This window comes from Diospyros lotus, chromosome 4 (assembly GCF_014633365.1).
Source record: "Diospyros lotus cultivar Yz01 chromosome 4, ASM1463336v1, whole genome shotgun sequence".
In the NCBI taxonomy this organism is placed as follows: Eukaryota; Viridiplantae; Streptophyta; class Magnoliopsida; order Ericales; family Ebenaceae; genus Diospyros; species Diospyros lotus.
The window spans coordinates 40,748,531-40,775,761 of NC_068341.1; the positions used below are offsets into that span (position 1 = coordinate 40,748,531).

At 39.2% G+C, this 27,231-nt stretch overlaps 2 protein-coding genes across 3 annotated transcripts in view; both read left to right on the forward strand.

Moving 5' to 3' along the window:
* The window catches only part of LOC127799045 (UDP-glycosyltransferase 91A1-like), a 37,949-nt gene that overhangs the window by 1,926 nt on the left and 8,792 nt on the right, over positions 1-27,231 (forward strand). Inside the window, exon 2 of one of the 2 annotated variants that reach the window (XM_052332748.1) lies at positions 392-1,510. The exons of the other annotated variant lie outside the window; for it this stretch is intronic. Within the exon in view, the coding sequence (XP_052188708.1) occupies positions 392-1,233 (842 nt within the window). The 3' untranslated portion in view covers positions 1,234-1,510. Of the gene's footprint in view, positions 1-391; positions 1,511-27,231 lie in introns of those variants that run through there. 2 annotated transcript variants of the gene reach the window in all.
* Positions 9,685-11,281, forward strand: LOC127799046 (UDP-glycosyltransferase 91A1-like). Its single transcript, XM_052332750.1, has 2 exons — positions 9,685-10,366; positions 10,448-11,281. The coding sequence occupies exons 1-2, from the start codon at positions 9,745-9,747 to the stop codon at positions 11,257-11,259; spliced, it is 1,434 nt and encodes a 477-aa protein (XP_052188710.1). The 5' UTR covers positions 9,685-9,744; the 3' UTR covers positions 11,260-11,281.

Here is a 27,231-nt window from a genome sequence, read left to right on the forward strand (position 1 = left end):
CCATTAGACAATTGGGAACAGTGGCGCACTATAATGAGAACGAGAAGAGACAGAGAGAAGGAGATGGATTGGGAACAGTGGCGCACGGTAGTGAGAACGAGAAAAGAGAGAGAAGGAGATGGAGGCGTCAGCGGTGGTTGGAACAAGGACCAAAAGTGTTGATGGCGGCCGCTTAACTACGACGGCTACGGCGGAGGCGAACAACGTGAATAAGAGAGAGAAAAAATGAATATAGGAAAGAAGCATAAGAAAATGGGTAGCAAATTAGGGTAAATTTGTAATTGTAATAGAGGATGAATTTTGTAATGGAAGCAAATTGTCAAACCAAAAATGGGGAATTTGTCTTTTTATTTTTTGAGAATGTGTGGAAGAATTTACATTTTCGTTTCAGTTCGTTATCGCGTCGGAGCCGGCATCGAAGGCTGCGACCTGGTGGTGTTGAGAAGCTGTTACGAGTTCGAATCTGAATGGATAACCTTCCTCGGACAGATTCACTCGAAACCGGTGATTCCCGTCGGCCTGCTTCCTCCACCGGTACCCATGGGCGACGACGGGAAAGACAAAGGATGGCAAACGATCAAACACTGGCTCGACACGAAGCCTCCAGGCTCAGTGGTCTACGTCGCGTTCGGGACCGAGGCAAAGCTGAGTCAACCCGAACTCGCCGAGTTAGCTCTGGGCCTGGAGCTATCGGAGTTGCCATTCTTCTGGGTTCTGAATTCGCAGGGAGGCGGCGTCTCCGAGTTGCCGGAGGGGTTCGAGGAGAGAACCAAGGGGCGTGGGGTGGTGTGGAGGAGTTGGGCGCCGCAGATGAAGATACTGAGTCACGACTCGGTGGGTGGATTCCTGTGCCACTCGGGGTGGAGCTCGGTGGTGGAAGCGGTTCAGTTGGGAAAGCCGCTGGTTCTGTTGACGGGGCTGTCGGATACGGGGCTGGTGGCTAGGGTTTTGGAGGAGAAGAAGATGGCCTACTCGGTGCCCAGAGACGAGCGAGACGGCTGGTTCACCAGAGACTCGGTGGCCGACTCACTCAGGCTGGTGATGGTTGCAGGAGGAGGACAAATTTTCAAGGACAAGGTCCAGGAAATGAAGCGTCTGTTTGGGGACAGAGTTTTACAAGACCAATATGTGGATAACTTGTTGGCCCACTTTAAGGCCCATACAAGGCGAGCTTCTGGTTCTGGACGATCAACTCTTCATATAAATGAGAAGACAAAAAAGAACCCAACTTGAACATGGTGCACGACGGCCATTGAATCAGAATGAATTTCAAGAGATCGAGCCCCATTGCATTGCTCCTGTCATCAATGTAAGTTAATTTGAAGAACTTACGTTGATATGAATTTCAAGAGATCGAGCCCCATTGCTTTTGCTACAAGTATAAAACTTCATAAATTGAACTATATGTTATTTGTAATAGAGTTTGTATATCATAATGCACACTCATTTTAATCCTATCGAACACTTTATTAAATTAAAAAATATAAGAATATTTATGAGTTGACAATGAGTAATATAGTAGAATTGAGTGTACAATAAAACACATAAGATTTGCTTAGGTATGGATTTTTTTTAATTTTTATTTCATCGAATGATTGAATCTCTAATTAAAAAATAAAAAAACTCTAATTTTTTAATTTTTTTGACACTATATTATGAACTAAAACAATATCAAAAAGATGTTTTAAAGTAAAAGATATTACTTTTTTAAACACAACTTGTAACACCCCGCCTTCCAGGGCATTAATATATGTTAGGATTTTTTTTTTTTTATATCAAACATAAATCGACAATAAATTCTCAATATAACTTTTATTTAATAACACTCCCAAATATAGTAAATGAATGATACACTTTAAACATAAACAGAAGTAGATCAGAACCTGTAAGAAACTTTACAAACATAACACATGCGGGTACATACATATCGTTCACCCAATATAACATTATCAACAATATTGAAATCTAAACAATACACCCGAATAAAATAGATAGTCTTGATTCCACAAGCGACCCACAAAATTTCTATCACGATCATGCATCGATCACTTCCTTGCCCTTCCAACTGCTTGCCTCGCCTGGAACGTGAAATATTTCAGGGATATAATAAGTGAGAGTTAGATAAGCATGAATGAATGATGCATGGTGTTTGGACATTTATAAACATATATCCATAATATAACTTCCCAAGCCTACTGGCCCGGCACGGAACCCTAGTCAGAATCCCGAACATTTGCAGGATAAACCTAACGTTGTTCCACTCATTACCCTAGGGGAATTACGGCTACACTCTTAGGGTAACATTCCAACCCCATGCACGAGTTTCAAAATGACAAAAATATCGTATCGTGCATATATCATGTTTTTCCATGCAACAGTACATGGACGAAAATGATTATAACATATGAAAATATAATGCATAGGAAAGAAATCATATCATATATGAGTTATAGGGACCAAACCACTTACCTTTCACAGCTATCGGGATACCTCGAAAAATATGCAAACTGCATCGATTTGCGTGCCAATCTTGAAATTTGCACCAAATGTTTCACCTCACTTCCCAAAGTACCCTAAGCAAGATATTTATTTAAATAATCAATAAAACCTATTTTTTTTCTCAATTTTCTTGCCTTTTTCTCTATTTTCCTCAATTTTTCCTTACTAATATTCCAAAATAAATACCTACACCTATTTTTCTCGAAATATTTTTATATAGGAAATTCTAAAATATTTTTCTAAGACATTTAAAAAAAATTGCACAAAAAACCAAGCCTGCAAGTGTTGGCGCGTGCTAGGACGAGTGAGACTGGTGCGTGGGGCCCACGTGCCGGTCATCTTCTCTGACCACGACTTGCTGGAAAAATGCAAAATCTATACCAAAATGAAGCTTAGGCCAAGTCGATCACAATGGTACCTGAATCAGCTCGAAATGAGGCTCAAAAGTCGGTCAAATGGAAGCTCGAAATCTCGATCGAACCGTCCGCCTTGCTTCTCCAGCGAGCTTCAAAACACACTCAATTCGACTCCTTTGCTCGCCAAACTCTCCAGAATACTTCTACTACTCTCAAGGATCAAAAGCCCTCTATCCTTGCCCCTTGGTTCGACCTAAAACACCTTTGATTTCAAGCTCAAAGTTTTAAAATTTTTGGCCACAACATGCTCTATTTATAGGCGATGTTGAAACCCGATTTGCCCATGGCCGCTTAGCCCATTGCCTTTGGAGTCTCCCCCTCCCCTGGATGGACCTGGAAATACCCTCCCCCGACCGAAGAAAAACGAGTTGCAGGTTGCCATTTTCGGCCAACTTTCATGGCCAAATTTCTCGAAATTCCGGCCACTTTGATGGCCATTGTCGGCTCATTATCATCCCTTGGCCCTCCCTGACCATTGCCCATGCAACCCTAGAAGCTTTCAGCACCCCTCGTGGCTTGGTGGGATTTCCATGGTTGCCATTTTTGAGATTTTTGCATTTTGGCCCCTCAATTTTTGATTTTTTTACCTTTTTGCCCCTTTTTACTTGGCCCCTGAACTTTCCAATATTGCATTTGAGATCCTCAAGTTCAAATATTTCAATTTTCATTTTTGCAATTTTTTGAAAAAATGACATTTGACCCCCCTCGGTCAACTTCAAAAAATTACACTTAGGCCCGTTTCTTCGTTTTAACTTTAAACCTACTGATTTCTTCTTGAAACTTCTGAAGGGTTGCTCTACTCGACAAACCGAATCTTCCCAAGGCGTTCGTTATCATTCCGGGAGTCTCTTACGAGAATTCAGTTTTACAGCTTAAATGACAGCTGCATTTTAGCTGTACCGAAAACTGTTTCTGATCCACTTTCTTTTGATCCTAAAAATCATGCCTCGAGATGCTTGCTAGAGGCGTTCCTATTTCCTTAGACATTTAAGCCTTAGGGTACTCCATTTGGTTGATTCGGTAAATTTTTTGGGCTTTTCAGATCCTTAACTTTCCCGAATTTCCAATTTTTCTTTAAAATAATAACTCAGAGTTCTTGGGTATTACACAACTTTAGAGAATAATCAGTTATAAAATTCGAATTGAAAATTTAAAACTATTTTCTAAAACTAAATGGGGCCATAAATTTTAGTTAAAAAATCATAAAAAGCACCAGCTTAGACAACCCCGAAAAGATTAAATGCTTAAAATGTGAACAAAATTTAAACTCATGACTTCTCACTTTTAATATAAAACCAATTATACTACTACACCAAAATTAATATTCCATTGAACTTTAAAATTAACTTAATTAATTTTTTAACTTTTCAAAATTAGTCACAACACCTATTTCGTTATTAATAATGTTATAATCACGGGCAGATATAGGAGCAGAATTGGGAAAAGACTGGCCCCCAAATTCATAAGCCATTTCAGCCATTTTCCCTCAAATAAGCCAAATTTGCCTTGCAAATCTGAGGAAGGGCTGAAGTTGGGGGGCTGGAGCCCGTGCCTGCCCCCCCTAAATTCACCCTTAGTTATTGTTACAGGTATTTTTCACTCCACTTTGTATGGGCTGGACTTAGCATAAAGAATGGGCCCAAAAGCTCAAGACCCAGTAAATCGGACTGAGCTCGCCTAAGCGAGCTCAAATAATGCTGAAGCTCAGGGTCAAACATTGAGACCAAGCGAGCTCTCAGTAGCACCTTTAACTCTTTGGCATATTCAAACGGGCCCCCAGCTACACTTTGGGCAAGTTCCCAGCAACCTCCACAGCTCATCGGCTTAGCCCATCAGCTCGCATCACAGAAGATGCATGTGTTGTGGCATACCGGCAAGCCAAGGGCCGCCCTGACTGGACCCCTTTGGGGCCATTCTCTCGGCTCATTTCACCGGCCTATGCCAGTCCCATCCTAGCCCTCTGGCAACAATATCATTACAGCCGCATCTGGATTTCCAAACATCCCCATCAGATCCCATTTTCATTAATGACAGATCCTATCCGCATTAATGAGGGTCTCGTTGACACCTCGCCGCGACAGGGAGATCCCTGCCGGCTACTCCATCCCATTGCCTCTAGATGTACAGAGCAGGCAAGAAAGCTTTTGCTGATATATATATCAACCAGCCCTTTCAAGGGGTATGTACTATTTATGACTAACCTAAAAACATCCAAGATTTTTGCTTACTCGCTCACTAACTTGAGCTTCGGAGTACCTTGCAGGGATGGGCGGTCGGTCGGCTCGACAAATCAGACCGGATACCTCATTGTTCATCTCTCGGGTCTACCATACAAGTGCGAGTTAACAAATCTCCGTTGACCAATTCCGAATGTCGATAGTTATAATCTTAAACTTCATATATTTACTCCGAAGAACCACTAAACTTTTATTTAGAATGTGTTTGATTTAGACATTCTTTGAACTTTTTTTTTTTACAAACTTGTCTTTTTTTGAAAAAAATTCACAAGCTAATTTAGTTTTGCTAGTCCAATTTTAGACTTGCTCAACTTGTGATATGTTTGTCACACTACGTTAAAATATTTGAAAGAAGTAGTATTTTTTTAATAATTTAAAAAATTAATCAATTAACATTCTAATATATTTAATAAAAATATTTAATGGACCAATGAGATATTGACACGTGGCTTAGAGTTAGTCACCCATTTCTGATCCTTTTTGGCATCAACTTTGCATATTTATAGTTGAGTTTGATTTTGTACACCCTATGTAACTGGGGCAACGTTGTCGTCAGTAGCAAAAGTTTTACAATTTTTTTAAAGTTTTTTACCTTTCTAAGCCTGTTTACCTGTCTGTTGTTTTCCCTCCCTCCGCCTCTCTCTCTCCCTTTCTCAACTCTTCCTCTCTCAACCCTCCATGTCTTTCTCTCACCCAAAAATCAGCAGATCAGCTGGGAGAGAGAAACCAACCATTGTTGTCATTGCCCCTGCCAACGCTGCTCGCACTATCATTATCTCGGCCAATGCCGTTTGTACCCTTAGATCTCTCTAGTCCCACCTGTTGTTTGTGGCCCCCATCCGTTGGCCACAGAAACCCCTCATTGCCATACATTGCTCTACCAATCATCGCTTGCACTGTCGTTGCTTTAGCCACCATCGTTCGTACCGTCGTCACTCTCTCTCTTTCTTTCCAAGGCGTCTCTTCCACCTTGCCCTCCCAAAAATCAGATTTGACCAAAAATTTAAGGTTAGATCTATGGAGATTTGGTCATTGGATCTTGCTGATTTTTTGGTATGTTTGTCGATGGAGATAAGGGTGTTGGGTGGTTGTCTTTGATCACCAAAAACCACCGATCACAGTGGTCAGTGGTGATTGATAGTGCATTTTTTTTATCAAAAAATAAAAATTAGATATACGAAAATCTAATCGTAAAATTTGGCCTATTTTTGCATATGTTAATTCCTTTCACTTGGTGTTTCTAATGGTAGGTTTTGATTGTATAAATCTTTATTTGGTGACATTTGTTGGATTTTTTGTTTTTGGCTTGTGTGTTTGGCTCTTTTATGTTAAAAATAGTGTAAAATGGTTAAGAGTTACATTATCAATTTAAGACTTTAGATATGGGGGCAAAATTGGAGTTCCTATAATCAAATCCAGCCTGAAAAATGTATTTTCTTACTATTTTGCGACCAGATACATTCTCATTGCAAATACCAACTTATTACAACAGTATCAACTATATCTTAAAATCATCTTTTACATTTTTGTATCAAAATTCAAACAACATTTCTTAAATAGAAGAAAACATAAGAGATCTTAAGACAAAAGATCTCCTCGACGATCTCCGCGTCAAGGGAAGGTGTTAGATGGTGCTCCCTTAACAGCACCTGTGTTAGCTCAAAATCTTTCAAGCTTGCCCCGGTAGCAACAAGAAGGTCGAGGACCTCGATCTCCTCGGCAGACAAGCTCGGCCTCCCGCTCCCAAAGTTTACACAATAGAATAAAGATGTCAAAAAAAAAAAAAAAGAAGAAGAAGAAATTGTACGAGCAAGTGCACCTTTACCCGGGACCAATGTGAAGCTAAAGTTCTTGAGCGGTTGAAGGGAAGGGCAAGAAATAAAGAACCAATGGGACTTATAATCGCCTACATTGGACTTCCTATCTGTCCTGCCCTAGGAAAGGATAGACTTATAGGTTGAAGGATGAGCTGTCAAGTAATACAACCCGTTCAAAAGATTAAGCTCGTTCAAAAGATTAAGAAGATAGGGGGAAACAGGGAACCTAAACCCAGACTCGAGGTGCTGGGGGCTAATGGTTATAAAGTCGAACGGAGGATAGGCTGTGTGGTAGCTCGAAAAAAGGGACCATCGTCTGGAAGTCCTTTCAGAAATAGAACTCTCGGGTCCAGGTCCAGGTCCCCAGCTCGCGAAATTTTATCGTGGACGAGTACCTCCGGAAGACCTCATGTCATTGGTTTCCCTCAACAACTTGCTCACCAATGACCATAGCAATTTCTGGGGATGTCTCCTCTGCGACCTCCTTAGCTCGCGAGCTCTTGCTTTTGTTCTTATGCATTTCTACCACAACTCAATCTACAGAGTTTGAGGTGTCGTCTTCACCTATAACATAGTTGCGACGCTTTTGACCTAATTCCCCTTGAACAGAATTGGACATTTACATTGAAAAAATAAAACAGTCAAGTCGCAGATCGTGGACCAAACCTCGAAGAACAAAAAGCCCCAAAAGTATCCCTTATTTGAAAGGTCACGCACTTCTCAACAGGGAGGCCTAAGGCATGCCGGGGGAGGGGGGGCTAGAATTACGAGCCCGAAGGCTTAGAGAATGCCTAATGAACCGATTTGAATTGGTACATTAAGAAACGAAAAGAGACTCCAAAGAACGACATTGATAGGATAAAGGAAACCAGAGGATTGATGACACTCAACCGACGATGGATTGCCTAACAGAAGAAAGAAATGAAAGCCAAGAAGAACATACCTATCAGAGCATTTCTCGCCGGTGTCGGAACTTGAAGGACGCTCGGGCGGTCGTAAGCAAGAAAACTTCGAGAATCTCTAAAAGAGAGGAAAGCGAGAGCAAAAAGTTTTCAAAGTGACGTGAAGAAGAGAATAAAAGGGTTTTTCTCTGCCATTTATAGTATCAGTTCGGATGATCTCAGCCGTTGGATCGAAACGACTAATGGCATGCCCCGAGCCCATCAATTGCACGATGACTAGTGGGCCCCATGATAGTAATCATGTACTATCATAGGGGAACGTGCGCATTAAATGCGCCTTAGACATGACATGCATCATGAAACAACGTTATTTGAAGAAATTGGGCAAAAGTCTGACAAACGGATTGGCAACTCGCGAAGCCCACTTTCCTCAACTTATATCAACCCCCAGTCCAAAGATTGCACTGCGAACTGGAGGGCTAGTGTTATGGGTATTTTTCGAAAAGAGCTAAGTGGGCTGGGCTCGACTAGTGGATTGGCTTAATCTCTCAAAGCCCAACAGGTCCAAGGCTGAGGCCCTCAGAACAAGGTCGCACGCCACTAAGATCCGAGCTCAAACCAAGGAACCAACCGAGCTCCCAGTGAAGCATCTAGCTCGCTAGCCAACCATTCAGCTTGCACGACAAAAAGATCGTGGGATAACCAGAGGCGGAGCCCACTTGATTTATTCGAGGCAAACCAGCCACCTGATAAGGCGGAACCCACTTTCGATTTTATGGAGGTGAAAAGGACACTTTGTCCCCCGTGATATCATCATTCTACTTTCGAATTTTATGCAAATTGTAAACACCCCACACTATAAATATGAGTTAAAATCATTGTATAAAGAGAGAGAATAACATACTGTTACTCTGCCGGAAAAATTAGAAAACAGTCGTGGACTAGATATCATTCTGCCCGAATCACGTAAAAGTTTATTTTTGTATTTATTCTTCCCTTTCTTTTGTGTTTACATTCTCAGTGTGGGTTCTCAATTTCAGGTTGATTAATTTTGAACGTCGACAATATCTTTGTTGAAAATCATTACAGATAAAACTAAAAACTTACCTCATTGTAGATCAAGGTTGGAGTGAGTCCAAGGGATGTCGGAGATGCTGTCGCACGGGCTGGAGAGAGAGAGATGGCCAGAATGAGCCTAAGGGACGCTGGAGGCTCGGTCGGACGAGCATGAGAGAGAGATAGAGATGGCTTGAACGAGAGGAAGGGAGGAAAGAGCCAAAGGGGAAAGTGGGAGAGTAAGAGAGAGAGAAGGCTAGAATGAGAGGAAGAATGTGAGAAAGTGAGAGGTGTGAGAACGAGAGAGAGAAATGAATTTGAATTTAAAAACTTTTGTTATCGTCTTTTTATTGGAAATATTGCGATCTCTTAGGTGGTGTTGAAGGTGGTATTGATGAGGGTGCAGTACTCTTCGTTCATTCGTTAAACTTAGACATGATATTTTCTTAAATTTCAAGAACACAAGACCCACCGGATCATGTTAATGGTACCTCTTGGATTACACCTTGAACTACATAATCTATCACAAATGATAAAAATGTAACTCACATCTCACTGCTTCGCTTCACCGTCTCTCATTGTTTTGGGTAAAAAGTATTTTAGTCACGCATTTTATCGTCTTTGATAAAAAATATTTTAAATATTTTAATTATATTATATAATTTAAGGTATAAGCAACGATATTTTTTAATCGTTTTGTGTTGGTGGACCCCAGTCCACACAAGTATATGGATCATGCAGCATCCGTTGTAAGTGGCGTCACCACCACTCCTTGCTCCCGGTCGACCCTCTATTTTAGAGTCAGATTACAGCTTGGATGTCCAAGTTTCTAACCATGGCGTCCACGGACGATAAGCTCCACGTCGTCATGTTCCCATGGCTGGCCTTCGGCCACTTCCTTCCTTTCTTAGAGCTCTCCAAGCTCATCGCCCGCAAGGGTCACCGGATCTCCTTCCTCTCCACTCCCAGAAACATAGACCGCCTCCCCAAGCCGCCGGCGGAGCTTTCCCATCTCATCACTTTCGTCAAGCTCCCTCTGCCGCCAGTGGAGAATCTCCCGGAAGATGCAGAGGCCACCGCCGACTTGCCCTACGGGAAGATCAAGTACCTGAAGAAGGCCTACGATGAACTCCAGCGACCCGTCGCAGCGTTTCTGCAAGACGCCGCGCCCGACTGGGTCATCTTCGATTTTGCGCCGTTTTGGCTGGGGCCTATCGCCGCGAAACTCGGGATCTCGAGTGCGTTCTTCAGTATATACCTGGCTTCCACGGTTTGCTTCTTCAATCCGGTCCCGGGAACGGCCGAAGACGTTCGTACGACGCCGGAGGACTTCACCGTTCCTCCCAAATCGGTCCCCTTCAAATCCACCGTCGCATTTCGTTTGTTCGAGGTAAAGCGCATCTTCGACGACGTCAGCGGAGAGGATGACCATGTTTCAGGTATACCTAAAATGGCGTTGACGGAATTTGTCTTTTTTTTTTTTTTGAGATTGTGTGAAAGAATTTACATTTTCGTTTCAGGTGTTTATCGCCTCCGAACCGGCATCGAAGGCTGCGACCTGGTGGTGTTGAGAAGCTGTTACGAGTTCGAATCTGAATGGATAACCTTTCTCGGACAGATTCGCTCGAAACCGGTGATTCCCGTAGGCCTGCTTCCTTCACCGGCAATCATGGCCGACGGCGACGATGCGAAAGACAAAGGATGGCAAACGATCAAACACTGGCTCGACACGCAGCCTCCAGGCTCAGTGGTCTACGTCGCGTTCGGGACCGAGGCAAAGCTGAGTCAACCCGAACTCGCCGAGTTAGCTCTGGGCCTGGAGCTATCGGAGTTGCCATTCTTCTGGGTTCTGAATTCGCAGGGAGGCGGCGTCTCTGAGTTGCCGGAGGGGTTCGAGGAGAGAACCAAGGGGCGTGGGGTGGTGTGGAAGAGTTGGGCGCCGCAGCTGAAGATATTGAGTCACGACTCGGTGGGTGGGTTGCTGTGCCACTCGGGGTGGAGCTCGGTGGTGGAAGCGGTTCAGTTGGGAAAGCCGCTGGTTCTGTTGACGGGGCTGTCGGACACGGGGCTGGTGGCTAGGGTTTTGGAGGAGAAGAAGATGGCGTACTCGGTGCCCAGAGACGAGCGAGACGGCTGGTTCACCAGAGACTCGGTGGCCGACTCACTCAGGCTGGTGATGGTTGCGGAAGGAGGACAGATTTTCAGGGATAAGGTCCGGGAAATGAAGGGTCTGTTTGGGGACAGGGTTTTACAAGACCAATATGTGGATAACTTGTTGGCCCACTTTAAGGCCCACACAAGGCGAGCTTCTGGTTCTGGACGACCTAATTAAAATATCACGCTATTTATATTCATTTTTAAGTATTAAAAATAGAATAATTAAAAATACTATTTGAATACTTAATTTTAATATTTGAATGTAACATTCATATATAAATATATTATATTATATGTCATATTAATATAGAATTGTTGTAGTAATATAAGAAAAATGTTAGAATATAATTGACAAAAAATAAAATAAGAAATTGGAATATGATAAGCAAGATATTCTCAGGAAACATTTTTAGGATAGTAATTTTTTCACTCCGTGCAGATGGTTTGATGGAAATTCTAACCTTGAGATACAATGCCTAATTTAAGAAATTAAAATTGTATGTTTTGATCTCTTTCTACCACCAAGAACTAAAATTCAACAATTGAGAGTAATAGAGAGTAAATATAGGGATAATTGATATCAAAGGTATGCAAGAGTATTGATATATTTCTCTCTCTTTACACCCCAAATGTCTAAATCATTTATAGATAATGAAAGGGTGCTTACCAATGGATATAAAAATTAAAAAATACAACCTATTGAAAGACTATATCTAGGGGTGAGCAAAAAATCGGGGAAACCAAACTAACCGAATCGTATTAAATTGTCGGTTCGGTTTGATTTTTTACCAATAGCAATTCGGTTCGATTATTTCCTTTAATATTTTTGGTTATTTAGTTTGGTTTGATTATTAGTTTCGGTTTGGTTTGGTTATTTTTTTTTCAAGAATTTCGGTTATTCGATTCGATTTTTTTGGTATTATTAATCGAAAAACTAAACTTAACCGACAATTAACCCTCTTTTATTAGGTTCGATTCGATTCGATTTTTTTAATAAAAATTTCTGTTCGATTATAACAACTCAAAATTCGGTTAGTTCGGTTTTGATTATTTCAGTTAGTTTAGATGATTCGGTCGATTCGATTAAGTTATATGGCTCAATTCGGTTCAGTTCGGTTAATCATTTTCAGTTTGTTTGGTTCAGTTATAACCGATTACACACCCCTAACTATATCTTTTGAGAATAGTCTTATCCTTTGAAACTATCACATCTCTTCAATTTAAAGACATGTCCTTACAATTAAAATGTCACATTGGTTCATTTTTAGATTGTTAAAATATAACGTTCGGACTTGGAGTCGACTCCCAAAGAGGCCAGAGTCAACTTGCCTAGTTGATTGCATTTTCAATTTAAAGACATGTCCTTACAATTAGAATGTCACATTGGTTCATTTTTAGATTGTTAAAATATAACGTTCGGACTCGGAGTCGACTCCCAAAGAGGCCAGAGTCAACTTGCCTAGTTGATTGCATTTTATACAGAGTCGATTCAACCAAGAGCCACTCTTTTGGACATTCGACTCCTATTAAATGACAAATTGTAACGCCCCACCTTTTCCAAATACAAAACAATGTGAAATATAAGAAGATATCACCTACGGGCGTTATGGAAACCCTTATCAATGGAAGCATTGGATCGAACTTACAAGCTTAACCAAAATTAAATAAAGGGGTTTCCACTAGATTTCCTTTACAAGTTCAAGAAATGCACACGACCTTCAATACTCCATAAAACACAACACATTATAGCAAGTACAATTGTAGGACACCCACACACACACCCTTTATAATCTTGAGTGTCCTAGCTGCTATTACAATACATCACTTGGTTATAAAGGTATATAATGAAATAAAAGCTAAAGCTAGTTGCAAAACCCAAAGCTAGCTCAACACCACCTCTTTATCTTTGCTCGAACTGGAATCTGGAACACTTGGTACTTTCGATATACCTGGGATGTTGAATATCCCAAGGATATGAAACACCCGAGTGAGATTATTATATCTAAGTGAGTGGTACAAGAAAAAACTATGCATGCAAAAGCAATATGTCGTTTTGCCAGGATACATGCAGAAATAGGAACCAAATCTCCTAAGATCACGGCTCATCGTAAGAGCATGAGGTCTAGGCTCACCGTAAGAGCACGAGATCCCCTGTGATATCCCAAAACTAGCCACAAATACGAATACCGAGATGCATGTAAAATAGGTAAGATTTGCTCAAAAGTAATAAACACATGAGATGTAATCTCTCGGCCCCCTTATACAGGCATGAGATATTCTCCTTACTTGCCGTGTATGAACCCCTCGGCCCCCTTACACAAATTCGAGGTAGCCCCCTTACACAGGCCCACGTGGTCAGCCCTTTTACACAGACCCCTGTGGTAGTTCACACATGACAAGTCACCAACTAGCCACAGCCATTAAATGAAAAGATGTATGACAAAGCAGAAGGAATATGATCACAAGCCACGCATGAAAGTAGAAAGGATATGCTTGAAACAAAGGGAACATAAGACGTAAGCAACAACCATCCACAAGTGAAAACCAAGAGTGATCAATAGGAATCAAGGAGCATGCATAAGAACCACTCGCATTTGAGTTCACCAGAAAGCACCGTTTAAACGCAAATCGAGGTTGGTTACTACCAAAAGATGAGTTTTAGTAAGGCTAATGCCAAATATTTTTATACAGAGTTGTAAGGATTAAATCAAGGGTCACTACTGCAAAATTTCAAGGAAAAATGAGGTTGCACGTGCCTTCACACGCCCAAGGAAGGGATCTCACGTGCTACCCCTATTTTCGGCCAACTTTGCGTAGTTTCCGTATTTTGGCCGTATCTCCTTTGTTTTAATTCGGATTCGACCCCCATTTTTTCCTACTTGCTCCTCTTTCATCCCTTTACCCAATTATGGAAAGAAATCAGACTTACCTTGCAGTTTTGTTGAATTTTGGAATGCTTTACGGTGGCGGTCCCGAACCTTCCGGCAAGTCTCTCATTCCTCGTTCTTTGGCAGATTTTTCCCCTCTTCTTTTTAGCAACATTTCCTCCCTTAAACTCTCTTCCTTTTCCACCTTACTTGGTGACCAAAATGAATAACCCAAAAACCCTTATTTACAGGAAACTTCGGCGAACCAAATCGTGCCACATGTCGCGTCATCATGAGACTTCAAATCCTATCTCCTAAGTGGCCAATGAATGTTTGCCATATGTCCTTAGAGATAAGCTTTGGAGACTTTTGGAGGCTTAAGTAATCTTGGAAACAAAGCAAAAGATTTGGAGAAGACTTAGAAAATATTTGGACTTGAACTTCAAAACAATCCAAACCTACATTTGATTTGAGTTTGAAATCCAATATATTTTGAAGCGATATTTTAAGGTTTCAACAAACGACGCTTCGACCCGAACATTTCACGTAATTGCACTTAGACCCTTGCAACTTGGTCCCTGAGCCATTTTAAATTGTACTTTTTGGTCACTGAAAAATGGATAAATTACACTTAGCACCCCAAGATTTTAGATAAATTACACTTTTACCCAACTTCAATATTTACGATTTTGCCACTGGTTCAGAAATTGAACATTTGTCTCAAGATTTCTATAATCCTTTGAAATGACTTATTTTCTCAAGTATTAAAACCTAATAACCTTAGGTATCACCTCATATTTGAGTTCAAAAATCTGGGGTATTACACAAACGACTTTCATAACAACCACTTACAAAACTATTAATATTATTATTATTAGATAATATTAATATATATTTATATATAATAATCCCTCACTTATTATCTAATAATACTACTAGTAAAAGAAGAAAATAAATACACAAATTAAAAGTTGTTGAGTATTTGTATGACACAACTAAAAATGCCCAATGTTTGAACCCTTAGAATGAATATGAATATGAATATTTGTGTTATACATGAGTTCTTGATTCTGCAATGGCATTTTAATGAGCTGTGTGTAACATTCTAATATTTTATGGGAGTTGGTTTAGTATTGTTACGGGTATTTCCCGCTCTACTCCCTATGGGTTAGACTTAATTCAGTAGGCCGACCCAATCACTTAAGGCCCAGTAGACCTCGGAAGCTCATTGACGCGAGCTCATGCATTGTTAGAGCCCAAGTTCATGTGGCGAGGCCAAGCGAGCTCCCGGTAATGCCTCTAACTCATCGAGCTATTCGAGCGAACTCCCAGCTACGTTCCAAGCGAGCTCCCAACGACCCTTGTAGTTCGCTAGCTCAGCCGATCAGCTCGCATAATGGAAAGTACATATGCCGCGGAATACTAATAGGTCAGGGGCCACCCCGAATGGACCTTTCAGGCCCATTTTCTCGACCCATCTGATCGCCCTATGCCAGTGTTGTTCTGACCCCTTTGCAACATCATTACAATCGTGTCTGGGTTTCCGTGCGTTCACCTCAGATCCCATCCTCATTATTGACAGATCCCATCTGCATTAATAAGGGTCTCGTCGACGCCTTGCTACTGCATGTACGTTCCCGCCGACGCCGACTATTCCATCACATCATCTGCATATGTACAACGCATGCAGGAGGGGATATCCTCCTATATATCAGCCAGCTCTTTTGAGAGCTAGGGTATGTTTTTCTTTTGCCCACTTGCTGATACTTTGCACATTCACTTACTCGCTTATTGACTTGGGCATCAGAGTACCTTGTAAGGACAATCGGCGGGTAGACAAATCAAACCAGATATCCCATCATCTCCCTCTCGGATCAACAACGCTAATGCGGGCCAACGAATCACCATCGACAAGTATTAAAATTAATCTTTGCAAATAAATAAATGAGAAGCCTTGTAGCCTAATAGTTACAAGCATGCGAGAGAAGTATGAGGTTTTGGGTTCGAATATTAGAGAATAAAATGCTAGAATTTATTTTTAATAAAAGGAGTTGAGATTAGTGTATAAGAAATTTGCACATATATATTAATAGGGAGGCTTGCAGATCAGGTAGGTACGCGTGCGAGGGAAAGAGAAAGTCACGAGTTTGAGGCTTGGTGGAGGTACCAAAAACTATTTATTTTGGATGTAGCCATGCACAGGTGCGAGGCACTAGTGTAAAATAATTAAATTTGGGTGGGGGATTATTATATTTATACCACCTTGAATCAAATCCCCTATGAATAGATTATTAAGTTTATTAACTTGATCTATAATAAGTTTAAAATCATTCATTTTAAAGTCAATATATTTGTTAATTAAAAAAATCTATTATCGACATTCTCATTGATATACCTCCGCTCAATTGCAGCCCATAACTCATAAATAGGGCAACACTTGTGGAAAATGTTGAAAAGTGCATTACTCATTGCAATAAGAATCATTGAATGACATATAAAGTGATCTTCCATCCATTTGTGTTGTGCAACAGTGAGTGGCCCTTCATTCCTCCCATCTTGTGAATATGGATAAGTTAGAACATATAAGACTTTGGCCACTTATAATTCATGCCATTAAACTTCTCTAGCTTTTCTACCTTTTGAACTTGTGACTTGCAAGATGACTTCATAGGAATTTTTCTATCCTAAACTTGTTGTAGTAATATAGGAAAAATGATAGAATATAATTGAGGAAAGACAAAATAAGGAATTAGAATATGTTAAGCAAGACGTTTCTAATATGTTAGGAAGCCCTCACCCCGCAATTCGAGAACTCCTAACTAGATGGGTATTTTCTGTGATTCTAGGGAACTCCAATGAAGAGGGTGGACGAGACAAGTGAAGTAGGTGACGACGAGAGGTTGGCGGTGGTCTATGAGAACGATCTGAAGAAGAAAAATAACAGGATTTGATACGCGAAGGAGAACAGGAAGAAGACCAGGATTTGATGCGAAGAAGAACAGCTTGGATGCGCGTGAGGTGTGTTTTTTGAGGAATGGTTGTTTGGAGGGTATATTTGGTATATAAATGGTTGGACAAAGTAATAAATGTGGCTGCGAATAATAAAATTTAATATTTTACCTATAGTGGTTGCGAAGAGTAAAACTTATGGTTGTAAATAAAATTTCTCTTGGTTCATTTCTAAACCATTAGAATACAACGTTCGGACTGGGAGTCGACTCCCAGAAAGGCAAGAGTCGACTTCAGCATAACTTTAGTCGACCTAGTCAAGAACATTTTATACAGAGTTGATCCAATTGACCACTCTTTTGGACAGTCAACTTCTATCAAATGATAGTTGACTTTCACTCACTTGAAAGTTTACTTTTATAACAAACACTTACAAAACTACCAATATTATTATTTTTAGATAATATTAATACATATATTTATATGTAACAAGAATGTCACCTTAAATGTTAAAGTTGAGTGTCAAGTAACGTTTTCATGAAATAATCATAAAGTAGACAGAATAATAAGTATTATAAGTTAAATAAGAATGGGAATTTGAGTGTAATTTTGTTAAGTAGGGAAAAAAATAAAGACGGATAAGTTTTTATCTCTATTTTTGGTTGTTAATTTTGATTTTTTTTATAATAAATTTAGTAATTTTATAGTTCCGGTGTTCCCTCATCATAATTGAAGATAAACATTTTTATAAGCGAAATAATTTATCTTATAATTGAAGATAAAATGAATTTTTACAATGACTATACTTTCGTGTCACATCTTATGTTATAATGACTCTACACATATTAATTATTTTTAATATGGTGTCAAAAGTCATTTTCTATCTCTAGTAAAACTATTCCACACTACTAATAAAGATTAAGAGTGTAATTTCAAAGTTTACGGAAGTTACCTCTAATCTATTTGCCTCCAAAGAAAATTGAACCATGAGCGAAAGAGAGCTCTTCAAGAAAGCCCTAGAGTTCTTCAAGAGAGTTCTATCCGCCTTGATAGAAACTTGAGCCATGTTCGAATCGGAGATTTGAATATGAAAACCTTTAAGAAAAAAAATGCCTTGGGTTAAATCATAACAATAAAATTAAACTTTCTAAAGTCGTGATATATTGAGCAAAACCACGATTTCTTAAGAAAAATAACCTCAATTAACCCACTATATAAATGAGAAGACAAAGAAGAACCCAACTTGAACAAAGGGCACCACGGCCATTGAATCGAAATGAATTTCATGAAATTGAGTCCCATTGCTCTTGCCACAAGTGTAAGGCTTCAAAGATTGAACTACATGTTATTTCTAAATAGAGTTGGTATATCATATTGCACACTCAATCTAATTATACCAAACACTTTATTAAATTAAAAATATAAGAATATTATGAGTTGACAATGTATAATATAGCAAAATTAAGAATACAATGAAACAGATAAGATTTGCTCAGGTGTAGAAAATATTTTTTAATTTTTTATTTTATGAAATGATTGAATCTCTAATTAGAAAATAAAAAACTCATTTTTTTTTAATTTTTTGACATTATATTATGAATTAAAAAAATATCAAAAAAGATATTTTAAAGTAAAAGATATTACTTTCTTAAACACAACTTTAGAGAATATTTAGTTATAAAATTAGAGTTGAAAATTAAAAATTATTTTTCAAAACTAAATGGGACCGACAAATTATATATATAAATAATATTTTATGTATAAATAAATTAAAGATATATTTTTTTGATAAGAAACATTGATTATACTTTATTTTAAATTTTAAAATAATTTTACTAGTTCATAAAATGCTGTAAATGGCGATCCATTTATTATCAATTAATAAGAGCATTTAAAGTTAAAAATAAAATATAATAAAATGTACATTATCTAAAAATATTAAAAATACTCTAAAAACAAGATGCATTCAGATCATTTACATTTACATTCTAAATCTCAAAAGAGTAATAATGTTCTTGTAGAGATGAACATCAATGATATGACGGTCCATATATAATTACGATATAAAATTTAAATTTAATTATAATTAAGATTTTTAATTTGACTGTGATTAAGATTTCGAATTTAATTATGATTAGTATGGCAATTATATTGTGATTGAGATTTATCTCAATTAAAAATTTATCTTCTTAACTTATTTTTTTATCGAGACATAATTTCTTATATACATTTATAGATGAGTTTAAATTTAGAAATAAGTGTTCAATACTTTAGAATTAACGTAATTATATCACTATTATTGTATTAATGTTATTATAGTAATATTTTATTTTTATTATTTGTAATTTTTTAATTTAAATTTTATATTTATTTATATAATTAATAATTTGATAATAATTTATTTTCGATCCAAGTCAGAAACAGCAACCTTAGGATCAGCATTGAGTAGGGTGAGCAGTAGACACGGGCGGGTGCATTTATAGTTGCGCCGAAGTAAATCGTAAATGGGCGGCAATTAATTTAATTAGAGTTGATTTTTATGAATAATAATGTAATAATTATATTTTAATTAATTAATTAGAGTTGATTGATTTAAAGCTAACGACAGACAGCCCAAATAAATAAATAAAACTGATCCAATTGGATTAAAAATTAATTAATTAATTCATCCCATTTTATTTAAAGAAAAAAAAAAAGGCTAAAAAGGACATTGAAGGACATTGACGTGAATTAATTAAATTAAAAGACTTGAGATCCATCTCCATCTCCATCTCCATCAACACTTCTAGTCACCGTTCGTCTCGACGTTCAAGTCGTCACAAACGCTTTCATCTCCTTCTCCCCCTCTCTTCTCTCATTCTCGTTGTCTTCGCCATCAACGCTTTTAATCGTCATTCCAACCACTGCTGACGTTTCCATCTCATTTCTCTCTCTCTCTTTCTTTGTGAGTCTTCTTATTCTCGCCGACAACTTCTCCTTGTTTGTCGTCGTTTGCTGAAGATGTATATTCTATCTAAAAATAAATATAAGCATATTAAATATATATATATATTACACAATAAATTTACATATATATAAATATACATAAATATGTTTTTTAAATAAAACTCTAAACTACAAATATATTATATACAATTATCTAAATTAAATTAAAATCATTTTGTAATTTTTAAAATTTTTGACTTGTAACATGTAAAACTTTTAAGAGTTGGCTTGCTATTTTTAAAAAACTATTTTGTAATTTTATAATTATCTTATATTCATCACAATATAATTATATTTATTCTCTTTATTATTCATTGAAAATATAAAATATTATATATGTTGTAATTATCTTATATATAAATAATTATATACTTTTATGTTATTATTTATTTATATTACTTAAAATAAAAAATAAAAAATTATATGTAAAGTTGCATCAAACTATTAGTATATACTTTTATTTAAAAAATATATATATTTAACCTGAAATTATATATAAATATAATTTCAATAAATATATTATATATTTATATGTGTTAGTTTAAGTTTTTAAAAATTATAAACAAAATAGTTCATTCACACAATCATTTAAGTATTTTTATGATTTATGATAGGTTAAAAATGTGTATTTTTTGTTAAACATTTTAAAAATATTAAGTACAATCTATATATATATTATAACAAAACAGCCGTTAAAATTTTTCCCGCCCATTTTCAGTTACTATTTAGATATTTTATTATATTTTTTAATTTTTTTTGCTTACCCGAAATGGAATTTTTATAAGTCATTAATTAAGTCTAAATTTGTGAAAATCGTGTAGTTCTTGGAACACGTAAATATATTTTTTTATTGTTAAATAGTGTTTGGAGAATGTGTAAGTATACTGATATATGAAGAGACAAAATTTAATTCATATTATTAATTTTTAAATATTAACATAAAATTTTAATTGAAATAAATTACAGAAAAATGAGATTTTTTTAAATCGGGAGAACTCTTGAGATATCAGGTAATACCGTTGAATACCGAATGCCAGTAAATTTTTTATTTTAATTTAATTATATATATAGTTTAATTAATTTAAATTTATTTTTTTATAATTTTAAATGTTATAATTTTATATATAACTTAAATGTTATAATTTCATTTTTTAACTTTATTTTTTTTATTACTTTCTTAAAAATGTGACATGTCTTAAATGTGATAATTGATTGCTAGAGGGAATATGTAAAGTCATGTATGGATAATTAATTTTAAAATTTTGATTATTATTATTTATATAATTAATTAATTATTTAAATTATATTTATTTTATATATAGTTTAATTATTTTAAATTTATTTTCTTATAATTTTATATATAACTTAAATGTTATAATTTTATTTTTTAACTTTATTTTTATTTGTTGTTTTCTTAAAAATGTGGCATGTCTTAAATGTGGTAATTGATTGTTAGGAGAAATATGTAAAGTAATGTATGTATAGTTAATTTTAAAAATTTGATTATTATCATTTATATAATTAATTAATTATTTAAATTATCTTTATTTTATATAGTTTAATTAATTTAAATTTATTTTCTTATAATTTTAAATGTTATAATTTTATATATAACTTAAATAATATAATTTTATTTTTTAACTTTATTTTTTTTTGTTATTTTCTTAAAAATTTGATTTGTCTTAAACGTGGTAATTAATTGTCAGGAGAAATATGTAAAGTCATATATTGATAATCAATTTTAAAAATTTGATTATTATTATTTATATAATTAATTATTTATTTAAATTATTCTTATTTTATATATAGTTTAATTAATTTAAATTTATTTTATATATTTTTAAATATTATAATTTTATATATAATTTTAATATTATAATTTACTTTTTAACTTTATATTTTTTATTACTTTCTTAAAATTTGATCTGTCTTAAATGTGGTAATTGATTGTAGGAGAAACATGTAAAGTCATGGATAATTAATTTTGAAAATTTGACTATTACCATTTATATAATTAATTGATTATTTAAATTATTTTTATTTTATATATAGTTTAATTAATTTAAATTTATTTTCTTATAATTTTAAATATAACTTAAATGTTATAATTTTATTTTTTAACTTTTTTGTTTTTACTTCTTTCAAAATTTGACCTATCTTAAATATGGTAATTAATTATTAGGAAAAATATATAAAGTCATGTATGGATAATCAATTTTGAAAATTTGATTATTATTATTTATATAATTAATTGATTATTTAAATTATTTTTATTTTACATACAATTTAATTAATTTAAATTTATTTTTTATAATTTTAAATGTCATAATTTTATTTTTCAACTTGTCGACGTTTGATTTCGGCCGACCGTGATTCGTTTTGGGCCGCGGTGAGTCAATCCAAAAATACCGAGAAGGAAGGAAGAAAACCCCTCCCCCCGACGTTCCAAGCGTGTACACCAGAATCTTTTACGTGGTTCGGCCAGAACGATGCCTAGTCCACGGCCGCCATCTGATCATTCTCCCAGAGTGGCGGTATCTCATTATGTTTTTCTTGTTCTCCTTTTCTTGCCCCTCATGGTCTCTTTTATTTCCATTTTTCTTGAGGGGCTTTTACAATCTAGATAATATATAAAAATACAGTGTTTGTATAATGGGGGACAAATAGTTCTTACTGCCTTCGCAAGACCGGGAGTGGGATCCTCATTACGAGGGGCATGGGCTGTTACAGATAAAGTGATCGGACCCTACCTCTGACTTCTCAGCAGCTTTGCCGCTCATGTGAGCTGGAGGTTTTAGGCGAGCGACCTGGATGGTCCAGCGATCTGGAGGATATTTCAGGAGCTCGTTAGTCGATTGCTCCGAGCTCGTTGGGGGATTACCGGGAGCTCGCCATATGCTCGCTTTACGAGTTCCGGATCTTTGGTGGAGGCTGGACCTTCCTTGACGAGGTCGTCCGGGCCTTCTAGGCCTCGGGTGATTGGGCCGGTCTATCGGACCGAGTCTGGCTCATGCGGGGTGATGCGGGAAATACATATAACATAAGCCCCCCAGTTCGCGGCACGATCTTCGTGCTGGGAACTGACTCGTGCCAGCTGTTCTTCCATCCCTCCGACTTCTATCCAATCACCTTAAGTCTCGTCGTTCCACGCATCACGCTTTGTCGGCAGTGCATTTAATGCGTGCCCCCTCCCCATTTCTACACATGATTACACTCGTGGGACCCACAAGCTGTTGTGCGGCCGCTGGATGCGGAGCATGTGATAAGTCGTCATTCGATCCGACGGTTGGGATGGACCAGGCCGTCAGTATAAATAGTGGGGAGTGTCCACCCGTTTCTTCTTTCACGTTATTTCGAAACTCCCTCAAACCTTTGCCTCCCTGCTTTCTTTTTTCTCTCTCGAGGCCTCCGTTATCGCCGTGCTTTCAGACGTCTGCCGTTCTCGTCCGGTGCTTGGTACGAGTCCCCATTCAGTCGTCAAGCGCAGCTTTTAGGTAAGTTTGTCGTGACTTTCTTCTTCTTCTTGTGAGGCCGTCCACCGTTGGTTAGCCGTCGGTGGTTTCTCTGGCTTCGTCGATCGATGTCGTTCTCATTTTTGGAGAAACGGCACGATTCGGTTTGTCGTTTGCTGGGCCTTTGGGTCCAATGACCTTAGGATTAGCTTTTCATGGAACACCGGGCTTGCAGCTGCAGCCCCTCCGCCCTAGGCGGCACCCCTTTTGCGAAGCGCTCGGCCTGGAAGACCTAGGGGACGTTTTAGGATTTTTCTTCTAGTTTCTTGAGGTCAGGTTCGCGACTTGCGACCTGACTGTTCTCTCTTTTCCTTTGTAGATGTCCGACCAACACCGTGGAAATTCAGGTCAAAAGCGCTGCAATTATATCGTAGGAGAAAACGACACTTCGAGCTCCGAAGATTGTCTCATTATGAAGGGCCAAAATCTTGGGGGTGCGAGCTCGGGGTGCAGGGAGGTCGCCGTCCCGACCTCTCGGGAAATCGAGCTGAAGGTTCAAGATCAGATCGCTGGTGGGAGTGCTGATCTTACGGTCTTCAAGAGATTCTCGTCCAAGGCCAAGCTTCACGAGGTGATGACTTGTGGTCAGGAGTTTCGTCTCACCAGGACCTGCCGAGTATACATCCCTGCATCGAGCTCCCATGCAGCCTACCCGCCAGCCAATTTCATAGCTATTAGCCCCCAACACCTCGAGTCTGGCTTTAGGTTTCCAATAGCCCCGTACCTTATCGCCCTCTTGAACGACGTCAAGCTCGCCCCCTTCCAACTAACACCGAATTCGTATGCCCAACTTACTTCTTTGGCCGTTTTATTCCTTATAAACAAACTTCCTCTCCCTTCGCCAAAACTGATAAGATTTTTATTTTCTTTCAAAAATGCCAAGGACGGGCTGTATTACCTGGCGGCTCGTCCTTCTTCGTACAAGGCCGCCCTTCCTCAGGGTAAAGCAAAGGGGAAGTCCAACGTGGGAGATTACAAGTCCAGTTGGTTCTTCGTGTCTTGCCCTTCCCTTTCTCTACTTAGGAATTGTAGCTTCGCACTGACCCCTGGTAAGAGAATATGAGCTCTCACAAATCTTTCCTTTGTTCCGAGAGTGCTTGCTTTAACTTGCTCATGCTTTGATGCAGATTTTGGGGGGAAGAAACCGATTTTATCGGCCGAGGAGACTGATATCCTTGGCAAACTTATGGCTGCGGAGTCGAGCTCGGAGATTCTTGAACTTTCGGACGAGCTACTTCGCGAATACGAGCTCGCCCCTCCTCTTGGCACCGAGACTATCGAGGGAGATCATTTCAGGGACTTGGGTGCGGAGATTCTCCCTTCCGGCTTACAGCTCGCTGAGACGAACAGTTCAAGAGGGGAAGCCGACCAAGACGATAATATGGTTGATCTCGAGCTCCTCCAACCGAAGCGTCATAGGGCGAGGTCGAGCACTACGTCCTCCATAACTCTGAGCTATAGCTCGCGGGATGGCAGGTCGGAGCAGCCGCAGCCGCAATCACGCCCTCAGCAGCAGCAAGCCCAACAGTCGCGGGGGGGGGGGGGGGGGGCAGCAGGAGTAGCGGCAAAGAACACTGCCCCGTCAGCCCCAACAGTCGAAGCAAGCTCATCTGCAGCTGGGGCATCGGCCCCCTGCCTCTCGAGACCATGGTTCGAGTGGAGCCCGTGGGAAGGAGGTCGCAGTGGAGGTTCGAGATGCTCCTGCTGCCAGCTCGAAACGGAGATCGGACCAGCTGCAACAGGGGGAGGATATCAGGGCCAAACGGGTCAGGGTCCGTGAGAAGGAGCTGGTCGTGGAGGCCCTGCCAGGAGGGGTCTTTGTTGGTCCCCTCCTGGATTCCGTGCCCGACTTCCTGGGTCCGAACTCGAAGCCCCTCGACGACCCGAAGTTAAAGGGAATCCCCCTTTGTGATTTTGTCGCCCGTCACAGCCTGGTGGTAAGTAAGAATTCTTCGTACCTCGGTTTCTTAGCCTACTTTTTTTTAATGAGCTAACATTCCTTTTTTTGCAGACTTCTCTCGCTGCCGTGAAGCTCCGAGCTCAGTACAAGGATTTTGAGGAGCAGCTTCAGTCGGTGAGCATGTCCCGTCAGGCCGAAATTGCGAAGCTTGAGGACGAGAAGAACGCCCAAAAGGCTGAAATAACGAAGCTCTCGGACGAGAAGAGAGATCTCCAGGTCGAGCTTCTTGCCACTCAAAAGGAGGTGGAGGGTTGCTTGACGCGTCTGAGGATGGAGATCCAGAAGAATAAAGATCTCGACGAGGAGCTTCGCAGGTCGAAGAACATGTGGGAGCAAGCCAACTCCGGGCTCACCGGCGAGCTAAATGGAGCGAAGGCGGAGTTGCGGAGGGCTGAGGAGCGACTCAAATCAACCGAGGCAGAGCTTAGGGCGGCGAAGGAGGAGCGGACACGGGCGGATGATCGTGCCGTCCGATGCGAGGAGCTTGCCAAGAGGACCATTGACGATATAAGGGCAGAGGTCGGAGAGCGGATGGACGCGGCTCGTAGGGAGACCAGATCCGACACCTGCTCGGCATTTCTGTACACCCTTTGGGTGAACCATCCTGAGATGGATTTCTCCTTCTTCGGTGCGCAGGCTGTCGAGGAGGTGGCTCGGTATGCTGCCGAGGCCGCGGAGGATGCTGACGATGCCAGTCCCCTTGACTCGTTTTTGGTCGCAGCGCAAGCTCCTCAGGTCGGGGCCGAGCTATCCGGGGTCGCCGCGGCTCAGCCTGGTGAGACTGCCAAGGAGCCTCCTGTGGAGGTTGTCGAGGTTTGCCTAGCCGGGACTGTCGAGGTCGATCTCCAGCCGACCATACCTACTGAAGCTCGCCTTGTCGAGGTTGATTCTGCAGAACCGAACGCCCCTCTTAGCTAGGATTCCCACATGTATTTTTTTTTTTTGTAATGTGAGCTTCATCTCATAATAAAAATTGGCATTTTGTGTACGTTGCCTCAGATTTCTTTGCGAATTCAAGTTATCTCCGACGAGGTTTTGGCATGACGATTCTTGAATCATGACTTGAAAGTAACTTCTTTCATGGTATAACTTGAAAATTTCTTCAACAAAGCTCCCGTCTTTTTGAAAGGTCCACTGATAAGGAACTTTTGAGTATGTAACTTGATAATAAACTATTCGAACATAGGTCCAGGTAGATCCGGAGTTTTATCAGCTCGTAGACTAACGCTCTTTAACTAGCTCGTTGATGATAGTTGTAATAATCAGCGCGAACACTCATACTTAGGCAATTTCCAGGAAACCCCGTTCGGCATATTTTGACGAAATAACGAGAGCCTTCCCGAGATATATGTAAAGTCGGACGGCCTTGTGATCATGTCTAACATGTGGTGGCTGAGAAGCTCGTTATAGGGCGTGTGCCTGATAGGTCGCGAATGCTTTATTTTTAGCCAAGTTAAGACGGACCTCAACTGATAGGGTCCAATACGCAAAGTTTGCTAGGGTATGAGATTATGCCACGGCCTTGGCCGGCATGTTGAGGCTTTAATAAGTTTTCAATAAATTGGGAGCGAACACTCAGGTAGGTCGCAGACCATGGCTTTAAGCCAAGATAGGAGGACCCCAGCTAGTGAAAGCGCAGCCTGTACCACCAAGTTATATGTTCAGGCGGGTCATAGAGTGACCCTAGCTAACACACCATGGCTTGTTATTTCGTTTGACTTGTACGGCCGGGATATGTGTCCAGGTAGGTCGCGTTACGTCCTCAGCTAACACCCAGTGGCTTCTACAAGTTTTATTTGAACTGAGAGGGAACACCCAGGTAGGTCGCAGACCATGGCTTTAAGCCAAGATAAAAGGACCTCGGCTAGCGAACC